The sequence below is a fragment of the Carcharhinus amblyrhynchos genome, chromosome 14 (genome assembly GCF_965287045.1).
Source record: "Carcharhinus amblyrhynchos chromosome 14, sCarAmb.v2.hapA, whole genome shotgun sequence".
Classification (NCBI taxonomy): domain Eukaryota; kingdom Metazoa; phylum Chordata; class Chondrichthyes; order Carcharhiniformes; family Carcharhinidae; genus Carcharhinus; species Carcharhinus amblyrhynchos.
In genome coordinates this window covers 36,910,421-36,931,633 of record NC_137337.1, presented here as the reverse complement: position 1 = coordinate 36,931,633, position 21,213 = coordinate 36,910,421, and the positions used below count along the sequence as shown (strand labels likewise).

Sequence of the window (21,213 nt, the reverse complement as noted above, 5' to 3'; positions counted from 1 at the left end):
TATTGGTAGGAGTGACCACTATATAGTCCTTATTACGACCAAGCCACATCTTCACATTTAGGACACATGCTTATGTCTTGTCTGATACGACCACTATGCCAGATAAGATATATTCAGAACAAATCTCACAACTCAAAACTGCAAATCCGTGAGGTACTGTGGACTATCAGTGGCAACAGAATTGAATACCACCACAGTCTGTAACTTCATGGCTGCCATATACTTTCTAATTCCATTAACACCAAGCCAGGAGACCAACCCTGGTTTAATTAGGAGTGAAAAAATGTATCTGAGGGTAGCTAAATAGACATATCTAAAATGAAGTGGTAACCTTGTGGAAACTACAGCTCAAGATCAAATGCATTCTAAAGCATGGAATCGTTCTATAGCTAGAACTAATCATTACCTAACCAACGGGTCATATCAAAGCTCTGCAGTCTTCTGACATCCAGTCATGAACGGTGGTGGACAATTAAAAAGCGAACAGGAGCAGGCTCCGTGAATATCCCTATTCTCAATGATGGGACAGTCCAAAGTCTAAAATACAAAGTTGAAAGGTTTGCAACCAACTTTAGCAAGAGGTGCTGAGTCCATGACCCCCCCTTGGTTTCCTGTTGAGGTCCACCATCACAGAAACTGTTTACCAGACAATTTGGCTCGATGTGATATCAAGAATGGCTTAGCACATTGGATACAACAAAGGCTATAAGTTCCTTCATTCTCCTGTCTATAGTGCCAAAAACTTGTGCTCTTTAGGTGGGCCTCTAGCCAAACTGTACCAATAAAGCTACAATATTTACACCTACCAAACGGAAGTGGAAAATTGTTCAGGAATTTCCTGTCCACAAGAAGAAAGATAAATTCAATCTGGCCAGTTACTGCCTTATTTGTTCACTATCAATCGTCAGTAAAGTGATGGAAGGTGTTGTTGACAGCGCTAGCAAATGGAATGGCATATATTTATCAATAACGCGCTCACTGATGCTCAGCTGGTTTCCATCAGTACCACTTGGCTGTGGACCTTGGTATAGCTTTTGTCCAAACATGAACAAAGGAGCTAAATTCCAAAGGTGAATGACAGCTCTTGACAGCAAGGCAGTTCTTGACCGACACAAAGTCAGTGGGAAGAAAACTGCACTGGCTGGAGCTGTGACTACCACAAAAGGAAGATGATTGTTGTTGAAGGCCAGTCATCTCAGATAATTGTTGCAGGAGCTCCTAAGAGTAATGTCCTAGGTCCAACAGCTCTCAATTACTCCATCAATGTTCACTCCAGAAATGGGCATGTTCACTGATGATTGCACAGTGTTCAGTCACATTCACAACTTCTCATATTGAAGTTATGTGTCCACCTTCAGCAAGAGCTGGACGATTTTGAGGCTTGAGCTGATAAGTGACAAATAACATTTGTGTCACATAAATGCCGCACATTGACTACTTTCAGCAAGAGAGAGTCCAACTATCCCCCAGCTGACATTCAATGACATTGCCATCATCATATCCCCTGCCATCAATTTCCTGGGGGTTATCATTCACCATAAACTTAACAGGATCAAGCAACTAAATATTTTGGCTATAAGAGCAGATCAGAGGCAGGGTTACCTCCTGACTCCAAAAGCCTTTCTAGCATCTACAAGTCAATGTGTGATGAAATACTCTTCACTCACCTTTGTGAATGCAGTTCTAACAAGAAGCTTTCAGTTCAACAAAATCCAGGCAAAGGCAACCAGCTTGATTGGCACCTCAGTCACCAAATTAAACTTTTGTTTCCTCCACCACTGGAGCACAGTGGCTGCACTGTGTACGGTCTATGTGATGCACTGCAGCAACTTACAAAGACTTCTTCAACAGCACATGTATCACCTAGAAGAACACAAGCAGAAGCTACATGGGAAGGCTATTTCCTGCAAGTTTCCTGATTTTCACACCATCCTGATTTGGAAATAAATCCCCATTGCTGGGGCAAAATCTTGCCTCTCTACCTAAGAGCACCCTTTGAATAACTTCACCATAAGGACTGCAGCAACTTAAGAAGGTTTCTTCAGGGCAATTAGGGATGAGCAATAAACGTTGGCCTTGTAAGTGATGCTCATATCCTGTGAATGAATTTTTAAGCTTACAAGGTGTATTCATAAAGAAGAGAACAGCTATAGATCCCTGAATTCTTTTAAAATCTGATTTATCCAATTGTTCTTTCACTATGGTAAGCTGTCTCCCCGGATATGCTGAAAATAAGACTTGTGGAAAAACACTATGGGAATGATATTACCAGCTTGCCACACTGATTGGCACGGTGAGCTGGTAAGATTGGGCATTAGGCGATAAATTGGGTTTGTGCCTCTTGCACTGTTACTGGCCCTGTTCTAATGGTGAAATTGGTTTCGAGGCTGAATTCAATATTCATAAGCTTATTTCAATATTATTTGTGAGTCCCGTTCGCAATCATCCGGGTTCATTTGTCCTTACCTGCTAGCCAGTGGAGGCCCTCACCGGCGAGGATCACATATGGTCCCCACCAATGGCGAGCTGACATGATGACCTCATTGGTGGGAATGGAAGCCATTGAAGGCCCTTGGGTGGTGGGGGATTCAAGGCCGGGCGTACCTTTGGGCAGGGCCAGCCTGGCACCATGGCAGTGCCCACCATAGCCAGGGGGATTGAATATAAAAGTAGGGAGGTCTTGCTGCAACTGTACAGGGCACTGGTGAGGCCGCAGATGGAGTATTGTGTGCAGTTTTGGTCGCTGCACTTGCGCAAGGATATTTTGGCCTTGGAGGGAGTGCAGAGGAGATTCACTAGGCTGATACCAGAGTTGAGGGGGTTGAGCTATGAGGAGAGGCTGAATAGACTGGGCTTGTACTCGTTAGAATTTAGAAGAATGAGGGGGGAATCTCATTGAGACGTATAAGATGATGAAAGAGATGGATAGGGTAGAGGTGGAGAGGTTCTTCCCGCTCAGAAAGGACAGCAGGACTAGAGGGCATAGCCTCAAGATAAGGGGGGGGGGGGGGGGGGGGGTGGGCGCAGTTTAGAGCAGAGTTGAGGAGGAACTTCTTCACTCAAAGGGTGGTGAATCTCTGGAATTCTCTGCCCGTTGAAGTGGTGGAGGCTACCTCGCTAAATATATTTAAGATGCGGGTAGATAATTTTTTGGTAGGCAAGGGAATTAAGGGTTATGGGGAGAAAGCGGGAAAGTGGAACTGATCCACTTCAGATCAGCCATGATCTTATTGAATGGCGGGGCAGGCTCGAAGGGCTAGATGGCCTACTCCTGCTCCTATTTCTTATGTTCTTGTGTTCACCAGGCATCCTGGCACTACCCACTGGAGATGGGTAGGGGTGGCAATTGCTGGACAGCAAATGGGGGTGGAGGAATTGACAGATCTCCTAGTACATTAGAACATAGAACAGTACAGCACAGTGCAAGCCCTTCGGCCCTCGATGTTGTGCCGAGCTATGTCCAAACCCAAGATCAAGCTATCCCACTCCCTATCATTCTGGTGTGTTCCATGTGCCTATCCAATCACCGCTTGAAAGTTCCTAAAGTGTCCAACTCCACTATCACAGCAGGCAGTACATTCCACACCCCAACCACTCTCTGAGTGAAGAATCTACCTTGGACATCCCTCCTATATCTCCTACCATGACCCTACATCCACCCAAGGAAACGGTCCACTCTATCTATCCCCGTCATCATCTTAAAAACCTCTATTAAGTTGCCTCTTATCCTCTTCCGTTCTAGAGAGAAAAGGCCCACCTCCCTCAACCTTTCCTCATAAGACCTACCCTCCAAACCAGGCAGCATCCTGGTAAATCTCCTCTGCTCTCTCTCCAATGCTTCCACATCCTTCTTATAGTGAGGTGACCAGAAATGCACACAATATTCCAAATGTGGTCTCACCAAGGTCCTGTATAGTTGCAGCATAATCCCATGGCTCTTAAACTCAAACCCCCTGTTAATGAATGCTAACACACTATAAACCTTCTTCACGGCTCTATCCACTTGAGTAGCAACCTTCAGAGATCTGTGGATGTGAACTTCAAGATCTCTCTGCACTTCTACATTCCTCAGAACCCTGCTGTTGACCCTGTAATTTGCACTCTGGTTTGTCTTACCAAAATGAATCACCTCACACTTGTCAGGGTTAAACTCCATCTGCCACTTTTCGGCCCAGCTCTGCATCCTATCAGTGTCTCTTTGCAGCCTACAAGAGCCCTCCACCTCATCCACTACTCCACCAATCTTGGTGTCATCAGTAAATTTACTAATCCACCCTTCAGCCCCCTCTTCCAAGTCATTGATAAAAAATCACAAGTAGCAGAGGACCCAGCACTGATCCCTGTGGTGCACCGCTGGTAACTGGCCTCCAGTCTGAAAATTTTCCCTCCATCACCACCCTTTATTCTATGAGACAGCCAGTTACTTATCCAATTGGCCAAATTTCCTTCTATTCCACATGTCCTTACTTTCTTCATGAGCTTACCATGGGAAACCTTATCAAACGCCTTACTAAAATCCATTTATACGACATCAACTGCTCTACCTTTGTCTACACGCTTAGTTACCTCTTCAGTGAATTCAATCAAATTTGAGAGGTAGGACTTACCCCTCACAAAACCATGCTGACTATCCCGGATTAAGCTGCATCTTTCCAAATGGTCATAAATCCTATCTCTCAAGACCCTTTCCATTAACTTACCAACCACCGAAGTAAGACTAACTGGCCTATAATTACCAGGGTCATTCCTATTTCCTTTCTTGAAGAGAGAAACAACATTCGCCATTCTCCAGTCTTCTGGCACAATCCCCGTGGACAGTGAGGACCCAGAGATCAAAGCTGAAGGCTCCGCAATCTCATCCCTTGTTTCCCAAAGAATCCCAGGATGTATCCCATCTGGCCCAGGGGACTTATCGACCCTCAGGTTTTTCAAAATTGCTAATACATCTTCCCTCAGAACATCTACCTGCTCCATCCTATCAGTGTATCACACACTCATCCTCAAAAACGTGGCCCCTCTCCTTAGTGAACACTGAAGAAAAGAATTCATTCAATGCCTTTCCTATCTCTTCTGACTCCATGCGCAAGTTGCCACTACTATCCTCGACTGGCCCTAACCTCACATTTGTATACATAATGTATCTAGTGCACTGGGAGGTCAGGGCACGTGCGCAATGCTGCCGTTACAGCTTAGCAACTGGCTTTTCGGCAAACATAAGGCTCCTTTTGAGGATCCCATTTTGTCTCATTTTGTTTCTAAGTGCCTTACAGGGAATTGCGTCCGGGAGCTCTCACAAAAAGTGAGCGTGATTAAGAACATAAGAACATAAGAAATAGGAGCAGGAGTAGGCCATCTAGCCCTTCGAGCCTGCCCCACCATTCAATAAGATCATGGCTGATCTGTCGTGGCTCAGTTCCACTTTCCCGCCCTCTCCCCATAACCCTTAATCCCCTGTCTTATCAAAAACCCATCAACCCGCGTCTTAAAAATATTTAGCGAGGCAGCCTCCACCACTTCAACGGGCAGAGAATTCCAGAGATTCACCACCCTTTGAGTGAAGAAGTTCCTCCTCAACTCCGTTCTAAACTGCCCCCCCTTTATCTTGAGGCTGTGCCCCCTAGTCCTACTGTCTTTTTTGAGCAGGAAGAGTCTCTCCACCTCTATCCTATCCATCCCATTCCTCATCTTATACGTCTCAATGAGATCTCCCCTCATTCTTCTAAACTCTAAAGAGTACAAGCCTAGTTTATTCAGCCTCTCCTCATAGCTCAACCCCCTCAACTCCGGTATCAGCCTAGTAAACCTCCTCTGCACTCCCTCCAAGGCCAAAATATCTTTGCGCAGGTGCGGCGCCCAAAACTGCACACAGTACTCCAGCTGCGGCCTCACCAATGCCCTATACAGCTGCAGCAAGACCTCCCTACTTTTATATTCAATCCCCCTCGCTATGAAGGCCAGCATCCCATTCGCCTTCCTGACCACATGCTGCACCTGCAAGCTGGGTTTTTGCGACTCATGCACAAGGACCCCGAGGTCCCTCTGCACCGTCGCCTGCTGCAGTTTTTCGCCCCGTAAGTAATAGTCCTTCCTACCATTCTTCCTACCAAAGTGGACCACCTCACACTTGCCAACATTAAATTCCATTTGCCATTTCCTGGCCCATTCGCCCAGCCTATCTAGATCCTTCTGCAGACTCTCCACACCCTCCGCACAATTTGCCGTTCCCCCAATCTTGGTGTCATCAGCAAATTTCGACACCCTACACTCGGTTCCCTCCTCCAGATCATCTATATAAATGGTAAGAAGCTGAGGCCCTAGCACCGACCCCTGGGGCACTCCACTAGTCACCATCCGCCAATCCGAATAGCACCCGTTGACCCCCACACTCTGCCTCCTATTTGACAACCAATCCTCTATCCACGCTAACACCCTACCCCCAACTCCATGTCCCTCGACCTTCTGCAATAACCTCTTGTGAGGTACTTTGTCAAACGATCTCTCCCATTTTTATGCTGATTCAGCACTTAGAATTCTTTTTGTAAGATAACACCGAACATAAATCCACAAACGCAGTTTGTTGAAGGACTCCAAATTAGAATATTATTTTGTGAATAGTAACTTCTGCCTCGATTTATCAATTTGATATATATTAATGCACACTTGTTGAAAAACATTATTTTCTATTCTTATATTTGTGCCGTACTTTTGTTGCAGCTTTTTCTATCATTTCAAATTTAGAATAGAAACTGGCTATCAAAATTTGCCACACAGTAATTACACCCTCACCAGTGAAGATGCAGCAGTACCTCAGTTTCACATCTCTCAGCTCTTCAGCCAATGCAGCAAAAAAAGTTCTATCCTTCAATCAAATATTTCTTTGTCAATGGTTTTTCACATTTCACTGTAAACCTACAGTATAATTTTTCCTAAAAACAATATGGGGTGATCTTACCAGAATTTGTGGAGAATTGGTTCTGGTGAGAAAAAGCGCATTGAGTTTGGGGCGCCATGTTTAAAGGATGCCATAATTAGAACATGAATGACCCTCACCTCCCCCCACCCCACCCCACCCCAGCCCACCACAGAGGTCGGTACCTTCTTCCCCCACCTCCAGTCACCGCAACAACCATGCCCCCCACCCCCACCAGTCAGTTGTGGCAACCACACCCCTGCCAGATCCCCCGCTACCATATTGCCTTCAGCCACCACCACATAAAAATGAATCCTCCCCCTGCCTTCTCCAAAGATGACCCCAAACATTTGGGTCCCTCCCCTTAGCACACTGCCTCCTGGCACTGTTTGACATGGCTACCTTGCAGTACCCTCAGGGATTCACCTTTACATCCTGGGGGAATCCCCATGACAAGTTCATTTCTGGGTGATGGTGAGTGTGGACTCAAGATCCTGTTCTATGTCTGTGTACTCCATGCCCATAAAACCTTGCTTTCCATTTTCAACTTTTGCCATTATAAATTGATATTTCAATATTTGTCACATTGACAATATATTAACAGTATTGATGCCTCTGTATGCACTTTAATAGAAGATATTAGATGTAATAATACTGCATTGTTGACAATACATTAATTGTGTTGACATTACCCAAGCTCTGTACACATTGTGTACAATTCAAAATGGTAATCGTGGAAATCTCATTTTTTTTTAGTAAATATGTGTAATGCTGCTGAATTCCTAAACTACATTTGCTTTCAGAGCAGAAGCTTTGGAGCCTGGTAGTCCATTTATGTTGGATATCTTTTTAAGTTCTGCCTTACTGATTTTTTTTTTAAATTTTAAATTGAATGCAATAAAATTCTTCTAATAATTTTGCAACACAGATATGAAAGACCTTGCACTGACTCGGGTTAACTGTGGAGACTGGACAGATGTTTGCCTGAAAGAAAATGTTACACATTTTCCTGCTGTCAAGATTTATATTCAAGGAGAGAATCCTTTATTCTACTCTGGGATGCTTGGAGCACAAAGTCTATTGAAGTTTATTATGCTGTGAGTAAACTACACAAGCTGCCTTATTGTCATACTGTCTTTTACTTGCTCTTGATTGATGGGTAATTCTATTAAGGTAGGACTCATTGTCCTCATGTTACTGAAAGTCAACAACATAGTTTTTCTCCAAAGATGCACGTAAATTGGATTCTATTCTGAAGACCAATAGTGAACAAATTGGGGTTTCTATTTTTTAACAAACTAGCAATTTTATCCTAATTTTTTTTCAGGCACAAGCCTGAACATGATCAGAATTTTAAATTCATTCAATTTGTCAAATCTCCGGTTTACATGAGAACATAAGAACTAGGAGCAGGAGTAAGCCATCTGGCCCCCTCTGCCATTTAGTAACATCATGGCTGATCTTTCTGTGGATTCAGCTCCACTTAACCGCCCGCTCACCATAACCCTTAATTCCTTTACTGTTCAAAAATTTATCTATCCTTGTCTTAAAAACATTCATTGAGGTAGCCTCAACTTCACTGGACAGGGAATTCCACAGATTCACAACCCTTTGTGTGAAGTTCCTCCTCAATATAGTCGTAAATCTGTTTTCCCCTTATTTTGAGGCCATCCCACCAGTTCTAGTTGCACCAGCCAGTGGAAACAACTTCCCTACTTCTTTCTTATTTATTCTCTTCATAATCTTATATGTTTCTGTAATATCTCCCCTCATTTTTCTGAATTCCAATGAGTATAGCCCCAGTCTACTCAGTCTCTCCTCATAAACAAACCCTCTCAACTCCGGAATCAACCCAGTGAATCTCCTCTGCATCCCCTCCAGTGCCAGTATATTCTTTCTCAAGTAAGGAGACCCAAACTGTACAGAGTATTCCACGTGTGGCCTCACCAACACCTTATACAGCTGCAACATAACCTCATTGTTGTTAAACTCCATCCCTCTGGCAATGAAGGACAAAATTCCATTTGCCTTCTTAATAACCTGCTGCACCTGCAAACCAACTCCTTGTGACTCTTATACAAGGATACCCAAGTCCCCCTGCACAGCAGCATGTTGCAATTTTTTACCATTTAAATAAGAGTCCATTTTGTTGTTATTTCTACCAAAATGGATGACCTCACATTTACCAACATTGTACTCCATCTGCCAGACCTTCGCCCACTCACTTAAGCTATCTCCATCCCTTTGCAGACTTTTCAGTATCCTCTGCACATTTTGCTCTGCCACTCATTTTAGTGTCATCTGCAAATTTTGACACACTACACTTGGTCCCCAACTCCAAATCATCTATGTAAATAGTAAACAATTGCGGTCCCAACACTGGTCCCTGAGGCACGCCACTAGTCACTGATCGCCAACCAGAAAACACCCATTTATCCCCACTCTTTGCTTTCTGTTAGTAAATCAATCCTCTAACCATGCTAATACATGACTTGTAACACTGTGCACTTTTATCTTATGTAGCAGTCTTTGGTGCGGCACCTTGTCAAATGCCTTCTGGAAATCCAGATACACCACACAGGTTTCCCATTGTCCACTGCACATGCAATGTTCTCCAAGGGTTCTACCAAATTAGTCAAACATGACCTTCCCTTTGTGAACCCGTGCTGCGTCTTGCCAACGGGACAATTTATATCCAGATGTCTCGCTATTTCTTTCTTGATAGATTCAAACATTTTCCCCACTACAGAAGTTAAGCTAACTGGCCTATTGTCTGCCTTTTGCCTATCTCCTTTTTTTAAACAGTAGTGTCACATTTTCTGTTTTCCAACCTGCGGGAACCACCCCAGAGTCCAGCGAATTTTGGTAAATTACCTCTTGTGCATTTGCTATTTCTCCCACCTTCTCTTTTATTACTCTGGGATGCATTCCATCAGGACCAGGCGATTTGTCTACCTTTAGCCCCATTAACTTGCCCAACACTACCTCTTTCGTGATAATAGTTTCCAGGTCCTCACCTTCCATAGCCTTCCTGTCATCAATTTTTGGCATGTTATTTGTGTCTTCCACTGTGAAGACCAACACAAAATACTTATTCAATGCCTCAGCCATTTTCTCATTTCCAGTTATTACACCCTCCTCCTCATCCTCTAAAGAACCAATGTTAACTTTAGCCAATTTTTTTTTTGTTTTATAAATTTGTAGAAACTTTTGCTATCTGTTTTTATATTCTGAGCAAGTTTACTCTCATAATCTATCTTACTTTTCTTTATAGCTTTCTTCGTGGCTTTCTGGTGACCTTTAAAGATTTCCCAATCCTCTAGGTTCCCACTAATCTTTGCCACTTTGTATGCATTTTCTTTCAATTTGTTACCTTCCTTTATTTCTTTAGATATCCATGGCTGGTTATCTCTTTTTCTGTAGTCCTTCCTTCTCACTGGTGTATAAGTGTGCTGAGCAGCAGCAAAGATTGCTTTGAAAGTCCTACACCGTTCCTCAATTGCCCCACCATAAAGCTTTTGCTTCGAGTCTGTCTTAGCCAACGCCTCCCTCATCCCTTTGTAGTCTCCTTTGTTTAAGCACAAGACACTTGTATTGGATTTTACCTTCTCACGCTCCATCTGTATTTTAAATTCAACCATACTATGATTGCTTCTTCCGAGAGGATCCCTAACTACAAGATCATTAATTATTCCTGTCTCATTACACAGGACTCGATCTAGGATAGCTCGCTCCCTCGTAAGTTCCATTACATACTGTTCAAGGAAGCTATTGCGGATGCATTCTATGACGTCTTCCTGAAGGCTGCATTGACCAACCTGGTTTGACCAATTGATACGTAGATTAAAATCCCCCGTGATAATTGCTGTACTATTTTTACACGCATCAGTTATTCCCTTATTTATTTCTTGCCTCACTATGATGTCATTATTTGGTGGCCTATAGACTATGCCTATCAGTAACTTTTTCTCCTTAACTATTTCTAATTTCCACCCAAGTGGATTCAACCTTTTTTTTCCACAGAACCTATACCATCTCTCACCACCGCCTTGATGTCTTTCTTAAATATAGAGCTATACCACCTCCCTTACCTTCCTGTCGGTCCCTTTGAACAGTCTGATACCTCTGGATATTTAACTCCCACTCATCACCATCCTGCAACCACGTCTCTGTAATGGCCACCAAATCATACTTGTTCGCAATGATTTGTGCCGTCAACTCATTTACCTTGTTTTAAATTCTACAAACATTCAGATAAAGTCTCCTCATGCTTGTTTTTGTAACTTTTTGAATTCTAACACTTCCATTAATAACATCTCCTGAGTTCTCCTTCCTTTTAACTTTTTTCCTGATTCTTGATGTAGTTGGAACATTCTCCCCAAATTTTGTCCTTGCTCCCTCCTTCTTGGACTCCTTACATAGGTTCTCTTCCCCCTGGCATATTAGTTTAAACCTTCCCTAACCTCTCTAGCAAAGACTCCCCCTAGGACATCAGTCTCAGTTCTGCCCAGATGTAACCCAACTAATTTGTACAGGTTCCAACTCCGCCAGAACCGGTCCCAATGCCCCAGGAATCTGAAACCCTCCCCGATACCATCTCTCCCATGTATTTATTCGATATATCCTGTCATTTCTACTCTGACTAGCATGTGACACCAGTAGTAATCCTGAGACCATTACCTTTGAGGTCCAGTACCATAATCACTAGACCATTTACACTAAAATACTCATAGAGTGCTAAAGATCTAACAGTTTGTTAATTTTGATTTGATTTGTTCTTCACATCCCATCACATCCCATCCTTTATATACTGAACATCAGCAAAGCCAACAGGGAAGAGAACTACAAGGTGTTCTTATCCTTGTTTACTGTACATACTGTTACGATCTGTTTTGGGACAATTAACATTTAAAGAGAAATCTGAATTCCTCATTCTAATCCAACAGAACTATGTCAAAGATTTCACTTTTTTCAAAGTAAAACACAAAGCTCATTGCAAATAGAACAAATTAAATGAAGCAAATAGGACTAAATTGATGCTATGTTTTCAAATTCCATATACTATAGACTTGAGTTTATTTCTTACTTACCACAGTAATTCTCTTAAAGCAAGTCAATCTTTCTTATTTATTTCTACACTATAAATCTGCTATAGTTTTGTTAAGGCGCCTTGTGTCAGGTGTAATGAGAATAGCTTTTGTCCCCAAGTAAGTAGCTTTGATTTTCTGGGCTGGGTCAAAAGCTGAGAGGATGGTGAATTAGCAGAGTACATGGGTGGATGACAGCTTCCATTGGAGCTAAGTACAGATCTGTCTGATTCATTGGCAGTGGCAACAACTAAACCTGAAGGAAATATGTTCTTGCTGGCTGTTAAGTATGGTAGGGAGATAAGTTTGGAATTGTTGTCCCTGTGCCACAAATGAGAGATCCAAGTGCAAAGTCTTTTGCTCATAGATTTATTAGGACAAATAATACTCGCCACTTAACCCACACAGTTATGTCTTGGAATTCTTGAACTTTTAAAAGGAAAAGGGAACAAAGAATCCGAGAACTCTGCAACCAGCCTGACCGAGTACACCACTACAGTAACTGACCTCATCAGTAAGTATGTAGAAGACTGTGCGCCAAAGAAGCACATCTGGGCGTTTCCCGACCAGAAACAATGGATGAACGGGGATATCCTCTGCTGAAGTCTAGATCTGAGGCATTCAAGTCAGGTGACCCTGACCTATCCAAAAAAGCCAGACTTCTTAAAAGAGATCCATCAAAGATGCCAGAGGCAGTACCGAACCAAGCTAGAATCCCAGGCTAGCCGCATGGACCCCTGCCAACTATGGCAAGGTCTGCAGGCAGAACAGGCTACGAGATGAAGGCATGTAAACCTTTCCCTGATGAACTGAATACATTCTATGCCTGTTTTGAGCAAAAGGTCAATGAGAGCACACCCCGGAAGCCTCAGATGAACCTGTATCCGAGGTCACCATTCAGATGTCAGAGCAGCCTTCTCAAAGGTTAACCCACAGAAAGCGAACTGGCCTGGATGAGGTGCCCGGACGAGCACTCAGATCCTGCGCAGACCAGCTTGGGGGTATTCAAAGACATCCAGAATTTCTCATCACAACAATCTGAGGTCCCTATCTACTTCAAGAAGATGACCATCATCCCAGTACCAAAGAAAAGCCAAGCACCATGCATTAATGATTGTCGTCTGATGGCTCTGAGAGCCACCATTATGAAGTGCTTTGAAAGGTTAGTCATGGCATGAATCAATTCCAGCCTCCCAAATTGGATCCACTACAGTTTGCCTACCACCCCAGCCGGTCTACAGCAGACGCCATCTCCTTGGCCCTGCACTCAACCCTGGAACACCTAGATAATAAAGACACCTATGTCAGGCTCCTATTTATTGACTAAGTTCAGCCTTTAACATCATTATTCCTATGAGACTCATCTCCAAACTCCATGACCTGAGGGTCGGACCTTCCTAACTTACACAATGCAATCTATAAGGATAGGCAACAACAACACCTCCATGATTATCCACGACACTCTTGCCCCAGAAGGCTGTGTCCTCAGCCCCTTACTATACTCCTTATACACCTATGACTATGTGGCCAAATACCCCTCCAACTCGATTTTCAAGTTTGCTGATGACACCACAGTAATGGGGTCGGATCTCAAACAATGATGAGATTGAGTACAGGAAAGAGAGAATCTGGTAAACTGGTGCGACGACAATAATCTCTCTCTCAATGTCAATAAACAAAAGAGTTAGTCATTGACTTCAGGAAATGTAATGATGAGATGGACTATAGGAAAGAGGTAGAGAATCTGGTGAACTGCACTCTCTCCTTCTCTGTGTACGGTAGTCTTTGTATAGCGCACAAGAAACAATCCTTTTCATTGTATATTAATACATGTGACAATAATAAATCAAACCAAAATATAATTGAATTTGTAATGTTATACCCTGAAGATTTATTCTTTAGTCATTCAGATCAAGGCAATATTTAGCAGAAGGTAAACATCACCAAAGCATTTGTACTTTTCTTACCAAGACCTGCAATACACTACCATGTCACCAAAATTAAATAAACAACAGAAATTCAAGTCAGTATAACTTGAGTTTGATAGCAATGATTTTAATTTTAACTTGCTGTAGATGAAGAAATGTTTAAAGATCTTAAAACAAAGGAAGTTGCACTGTTTGGGAACTCCTTGAAATGTGCATGTCAGACTTGCAATTAATTATTGAAATGATCTGAGATTGAACTTCTCTCTTTTACAGACTAGGTTATATATTTTGTTGTGTGCACTTTGTGATCAAAAAATGTGTTTTTGATCTAAGTTTTGTTGGAAAGAATTTCCCTTTGACATCTGTTTGTAAAGTTAATCATTTCCTATCAGTGTGTCCATAAACATTTGGAGAGAAATGTGCATGAATGCAAAGCTGAAATTGAAGAATGTTCAAATAACAATGCAAATCAAATGAGCAAAAGATGAGAATGGGCTCCAATTGTAATATTTTACAATTAATTTTTAATTCCCTGCCATTCTGGAAACCAGTGGGAAACAGATTAAGTGAAGAGGGTGTCTGATCATTCCTTTCCTGTAATGATCTTTTCAATGACAGATTTAAATTGCAGGTGGCAAAGATGTACATCCCAAAGTGACAAGGCCCTACTTGAAACGTATAGATTAGACTCCTGTAACAATCTGCTAATTTAACCTGAGTTCTGAGTGAATGAGTAGTAATGATTTTCCTGCCCTTCCATGCCAAGCCATCCAGGAATAGCAGTCAAGGCCAGGAACTAAGTTTTAAACATGTTGTTTATTGCCGGAGTGCTCCTTTGATCATCATAAGGGGACGCTGTGTCTCCGGCTGTCGCTAGCTTCCCGTCCTAGACAATCCCTCCCTCTCATACCCAGTCCCTATAACTCCTACCCTGCACCTCCCTGCCCACTCTACCACCTCCCTGGAATTCTATTCTCCCGCTGAACTTCACCAATGTACTCACTTTGGACCAGTAACTCTTTCCCTGGGCCTCCATGACTGTCACCTCGACTCTGATTCTAATAACCAAGCATCTACTTTCTTCCAACTTTCTGGATGTTTGCATGGCAAAGTTGATGAGCAGCATGGTATTGAGGTCCAGCTGTTAAAATCATGCCTGCCTACCACAGGTGCACCTTTACCTTTGCAGCATGCTCAGCTGGGACTTAAAAGTGAGCACTGTGTGATTTTTTTTTCTTCTACGTACAAGCTTTTTAACAATTTACCATTTAAGTTCATAGCTTGCATTGCTGCTATCAATTTTCCATTTTGGTCTTGTCCCCTCCGTAGCCTACAATATAAAGAGGAAGAAAGTTCCTGTGTTAAAAGATAAACAGATGCTCATTGGTGAGCTGGAGGCAGGAGCATGTTTGTAATATCTCAGTACCATAGTGAAGATATGCTTAATCAACCCTGCCCATTCAAAGCTATTTTTCAAATAGTTCTTGTAGAGAAATAGTCTAAATAGTACAATACAGTTACATTTGAGCATCTGAGATCAATTAGAGATTCAGTGATTCAGCCTTCAGATTAACAAAGCCTAATGTGCAATGACTGGTTTTTCTCTCTGTTGTTTTGTTGTTTGTTTTGCATCTTGTAATGATTTTGAATATGATGTAATGCACATGTTCTAGAGGAATCGTTGCATGTAAATGCAAGTGGTTCTTTCTATATATGAAAGCGCCTTGCACCTAGAATGTGTCTATCACATGCCAAAGTTTTCAAGTGTAGTCGATCATTGTATGGTTGAGTTTTTGATGCAGTTGGAGGTTGAGAAAGTAGGGTCCCGAGCCTGTGTCCTCTGTTTGAACAGAGGGGAGTACGATAGGATGAGAGAGGAATTGGCAAATGTAGATTGGGGGCGCAGATTGGTTGGTAGGACTGCTGAGGAACAGTGGAGGATCTTTAAGGAGATCTTTTTTGGTGCTCAGCAGAAATATATTCCAATGGTAAAGAAGGAATGTAGGAGAAGGGATAACCAGCCGTGGTTATCGAAGGAAATAAAGGAGAGTATTAAATTGAAAGCTGATGCGTTTAGAGTGGCTAAAAGTAGTGGGCGAGTAGAAGATTGGGAGAGGTTTAAAAATCAACAAAGAATGACTAAGAAGTTGATAAAGAAAGGAAGGATAGACTATGAAGCTAAACTAGCACTAAATATAATAAAGGACAGTAAGAGTTTTTACAAATATATAAAGAAGAGGAGGCTGGCTAGAGTGAATGTCGGACCCTTAGAGGATGAGAGGGGGGATTTAGTGGTGGGAGATGAGGAAATGGCGGAGGCCTTAAGTAAGTTTTTTGCCTCGGTCTTCACGGAGGAGGACGCGAATAGTTTGCCAGATATTAAAGATAGAAGGATGGTAGGAGTTGAGGGCCTGAATGCGATTGCTATCACTAGAGAGGTAGTGCTTGATAGACTAACAGGACTGATGGTGGACAAGTCCCCAGGACCGGATGGAATGCATCCCAGGGTTCTGAAAGAAATGGCAGAGGTGATAGTAGTTGCCTTAGCGATTATTTACCAAACTTCGCTGGATTCTGGAGAAGTGCCGAAAGATTGGAAAACGGCTAATGTTACGCCGCCGTTTAAAAAAGGTAGCAGGCAAAAGGCAGGGAATTATAGACCAGTTAGTTTAACGTCTGTTGTTGGAAAAATGCTTGAATCCGTCATCAAAGAAGAAATAGCGAGGCACCTAGAAAAGAATGGTTTGATAGAGCAGACGAAGCACGGATTCGTTAAGGGGAAGTCGTGTTTGACGAATTTATTGGATTTCTATGAGGATGTGACTAGTGCAGTAGACAGAGGGGAACCGGTGGATGTAGTGTTTCTCGGTTTTCAAAAGGCGTTTGATAAGGTGCCGCACAAAAGGTTGCTTCAGAAGGTTAGGGGGCATGGAGTTGTGGGTAAGGTGTTAGCGTGGATAAAGGATTGGTTGTCTAATAGGAGGCAGAGAATTGGTATCAATGGGTGCTATTCTGATTGGCGGTTGGTGACTAGTGGAGTGCCGCAGGGATCGGTGCTGGGGCCTCAACTATTTACCATTTATATAGATGATCTGGAGGAGGGGGCTGAGTGTAGGGTAATGAAATTTGCTGATGACACAAAGATGAGTGGAAAAGCAAATTGTGCGGAGGGTTTGGAAAGTCTGCAGAGGGATCTGGATAGGCTGAGCAAGTGGGCGAGGACCTGGCAGTTGGAGTACAATGTTAGCAAGTGTGAAGTTATCCACTTTGGCAGGAATAATAGTAGGAGGGATTACTATTTAAAGGGCAAAAAGCTGCAGCATGCTACGGTGCAGAGGGACCTGGGGGTCCTTGTGCATGAGTCGCAAAAACCCAGTCTGCAGGTGCAGCAGGTGATCAAGAAGGCGAATGGGATGCTGGCCTTTATAGCGAGGGGGATAGAATATAAAAGCAGGGAGGTCTTGCTGCAACTGTACAGGGCACTGGTGAGGCCGCAGCTGGAGTACTGTGTGCAGTTTTGGATGCCGCACTTGCGCAAGGATATTTTGGCCTTGGAGGGAGTGCAGACGAGGTTCACTAGGCTGATACTGGAGATGAGGGGGTTGGACTATGAAGAGAGATTAAATAGACTGGGTCTGTACTCGTTGGAGTTTAGAAGGATGAGGGGGAATCTTATAGAGACGTACAGGATAATGAAAGGGATGGATAGGGTAGAGGTCGAGAGATTCTTCCCACTCAGAAAGGACAGCAGGACTAGAGGGCACAGCCTCAAGATGGGGGGGGGGGGGGGCGGTGGTGGTGGCGCAGTTTAGAACGGAGTTGAGGAGGAACTTCTTCACTCAAAGGGTGGTGAATCTCTGGAATTCTCTGCCCGTTGAAGTGGTGGAGGCTACCTCGCTAAATATATTTAAGTCACGGGTAGATAGGTTTTTGACAGACAAGGGAATTAAGGGTTATGGGGAGAAAGCGGGAAAGTGGAACTGATCCACTTCAGATCAGCGATGTTCTTATTGAATGGCGGGGCAGGCTCGAAGGGCTAGATGGCCTACTCCTGCTCCTATTTCTTATGTTCTTATATTAGTCACTAGGAAAGGATGCAGCCAGTTTGCACACAACAAGCTTCCACAAACAGCAGTGTGAACATGATCTGATGATCTGTATTTATGATATTGATTGAGGGATCTCTACTGACCAGGCCCCTGGGTCACTCCCCTGCATTTGTTAGTTCTGGGATATTTTATATCCAGTTGAGAGGAAGATGGGGGTCACGATTAAGTGAGGACGGTGTCTGATCATTCCTTTCCCACAATGACTTTTCCAATGACAGATTTAAATTGCAGGTGGCAAAGATGTACATCCCAAGGTGGCAGGGCCCTACTTGAAACATATAGATTAGACTCCTGTAACAATCTGCTAATTTAACCTGAGTTCTGAGTGAATGAGTAGTAATGATTCTCCTGCCCTTCCATGCCAAGCCAGCCAGGAATAGCAGTCAAGGCCAGGAGCTAAGTTTTAAACAGTATTTACTGCAGGAGTGCTCCTCTGATCATCATGAGGGGACACTGTGTCTCCAGCTGTCACTGGCTTCCTGCCCTAGACAATCTGTCCCCCTCACACCCAGTCCCTATAACTCCTACCCTGCACCTCCCTGCCCACTCTACCATCTCCCTGGAATTCCATTCTCCGACTGAACTTCACCAATGTATTTACTTTGGACCAGCAACTCTTTCCCTTGGCCCCCATGAGTGTCACCTCAACTCTGATTTTAATAACCAGGCATCTACTTTCTTTCAATTTTCTGGATGTTTGCATGGCAAAGTTGATGAATTGACATCTCTTCTCAAGACAGATGGGTCTTGATTTAATGTCTAATCCAAAAGATGGTCACTCCTTCAGTACAACACTGATTGTCAATTATGGTTTTTAAGCTCAAGTTTCTGGGTGAAATTTGAATCCAGAACCATCTGACTCGGGTGAAAGTGCTACCAGCTGACAATATTTTAGCAGATCCCTTATGACTTTGTTTCCCATTAGTCTAAGATATTCTTTTGGTTATGGGAATGTTACATTATGTGGCATAAGATGTACCATTTTCAAAAGTAAAAGCAAAATATTGTAAATGTCTAAATCTGAAATAAAAACATAAAATATAGGAAGTGCTCAGCAGATCAAGCAGTATCTGTGCAAAAAAAGAGTTAATATTTTCCTTTTAATTGGGACTCAGAACAACCTGAAACATTAACTCCAATTCTCTTTGCACGGGTGAAGCCTGAACTGCTGAAGTATTTTCCAGCATTTTCTGCTTTTATTTAATTTTTGCAGCCACCAATTTTAAGGTGACTGAATAAAAATGCATTTTCATGATGTTATTCAAGGATTTTACTGTTATATAGGTATTGGATTTTGCAATTTCTATTTAAAAAAAATTGGATTCATTAATCCGCGTTCTGGGGGCGGTCACATGATGTAAGTGCAGGAATGGATGCGTTTTTGTAAAGTCTTGGCACTCCTGATCTTTTAATCCTTTTATTTATCCTGTTGCACAACCCTTAATTATCTCATGCTGGAGATTTGCGCTATGTTCCTGGAAGATCTTAGTTAAGTTTGGGTGACAGGGAGCCAAGTAAAGCCAAGAAAATCCTCACTTATTCAAAACAGCTGGAGACAATTGGGGTGGGGCCTTGCTCACAGTTGTGGTGAGCAGGCTCATGCCCTGGAGATGTTGTAGGCATTGAGATGATGGCTGCCATTGTGGGTAAAGTTGTGGATGACGGTCTTGGCTCCCTGGCACAAATCATTGTCACTCCTATTGATGAACTGCAAAATATCTAGGGGGAAAAAATGGATGAAGCAGAACAAAAAGCCTGTTAGTCAAGTGGACAGTTTCCTCAGCGGAGGCTCACTTTCAGTGTCTGGAAATCCTGCTGCACGTTATGTTGGACATCTTGGCTAATTCAGAGTAAAGGGGCCAGAAGGGGTGTGTCTGCATGCCTGATCTCCTGAGAGGAGCTAAAGAAAATGTCTCAGCTGAATTTTGAGAATTGGCTGCCATACTTACGTAATCTTGATTTGAAAGCTGGGCATATCAAGGTCAAAGAGTATCTGGTCTTCAAGATCTGGGATTAATTATAGGCTCCGGTTGCTGGACTCACTTTGTTTTGACCTTGGTGTTTGTCAAGGAGTGCTGGTAGCAGCTGGACGTGGTGGTACTTGCCACCTGCCGGGATTTAGATCTCTCTATACTGGGGCTTCTGGGCAACGATACAACAGAGATGCAGAGACTTTGGTGAAACAATAAAAGGATCCATGATTTGCTTGACAATCCAGTCAAGGATTTGGTTTTCTCAAACTCCATGGATAGCTATGTTATCCTGCAGTTCATCATTAATCTTGCACTACTCCTCTTGTTATTATAATCCTGATTTTGTTTTCAAGCTGATGGTGGGGCTTGAGCGGCACCTCTGGTTTGCTGGCTTATTTTGTGGTGAGCTCAAACATGATGTGAGGATCCTTGGCTCATTGGTTTTTCTTTTATCTGTGTCAATATCTCTTACTTCCTTTGGTTGTGAAGGCAAGGGTAGCAGCTATTCTTAAAATTCATACTTCGAAGGTGTGGAGATTACATTATAGGTTTAGGTCTCCCAAACAGAAGGCATCCTATTATTTGTGGGATCCTGGGGTAAGCTTGGATACCTGAGACCTGTTTTATCTGATGTCTTCCTTTGAGAGTGTGTAGCTTTGCTCCTCTTATCCTGTATGTGAGAATGCATACTGAAATGGGTTTTGGGTTGTATCTTGATATTCCCCTTTTTCCATGGTATTCTTTCATTGTTTGAAGGTTTTGGGGCACTGTTTTAGGCTCTTATTTGTTGTATTTCACCTCATGGGAACTCCCTTATGCTATATAGCTTGGTCCTGTGGATGAGAGTGTGCATTATTGTTGTTCTGTTATCCCTCACTCTGTGTAACATCCTTTCATTTTCTGTCTAAAGGGAGACACTGATTTCAATGATTACAATGAATTATAATTTGTAATTGATATTCCAAACCAATTGTAATGATATTTGCTGATCTTTTCTGGGTGTATATGTGGAAAAATGGTTACGCTGTGCTGAACCAATGCTTGAGGGTTTGTTGCAGTTTTTGTAAAAAAAAGGGGAAAATCTTCAATAAAAATAACTTCTTTTTAAAACCTAATTCTTATATTTTTTGGATGACCAGAGTGCACAGTAAGATGATAGGCAAAATCTACTAAGTTCTAGGTACATTCTTGAACTGCTTGGAAAAA

The 21,213-nt window shown here is 42.8% G+C and overlaps 1 protein-coding gene across 3 annotated transcripts in view; it reads left to right on the top strand.

Moving 5' to 3' along the window:
• The window catches only part of txndc16 (thioredoxin domain containing 16), a 128,847-nt gene that overhangs the window by 59,823 nt on the left and 47,811 nt on the right, over positions 1-21,213 (top strand). For all 3 annotated transcript variants that reach the window (XM_080202693.1, XM_080202692.1, XM_080202690.1), the window contains one exon: positions 7,839-8,007. In XM_080202693.1, the coding sequence (XP_080058819.1) occupies positions 7,839-8,007 (169 nt within the window). The remainder of the gene's footprint in view (positions 1-7,838; positions 8,008-21,213) is intronic.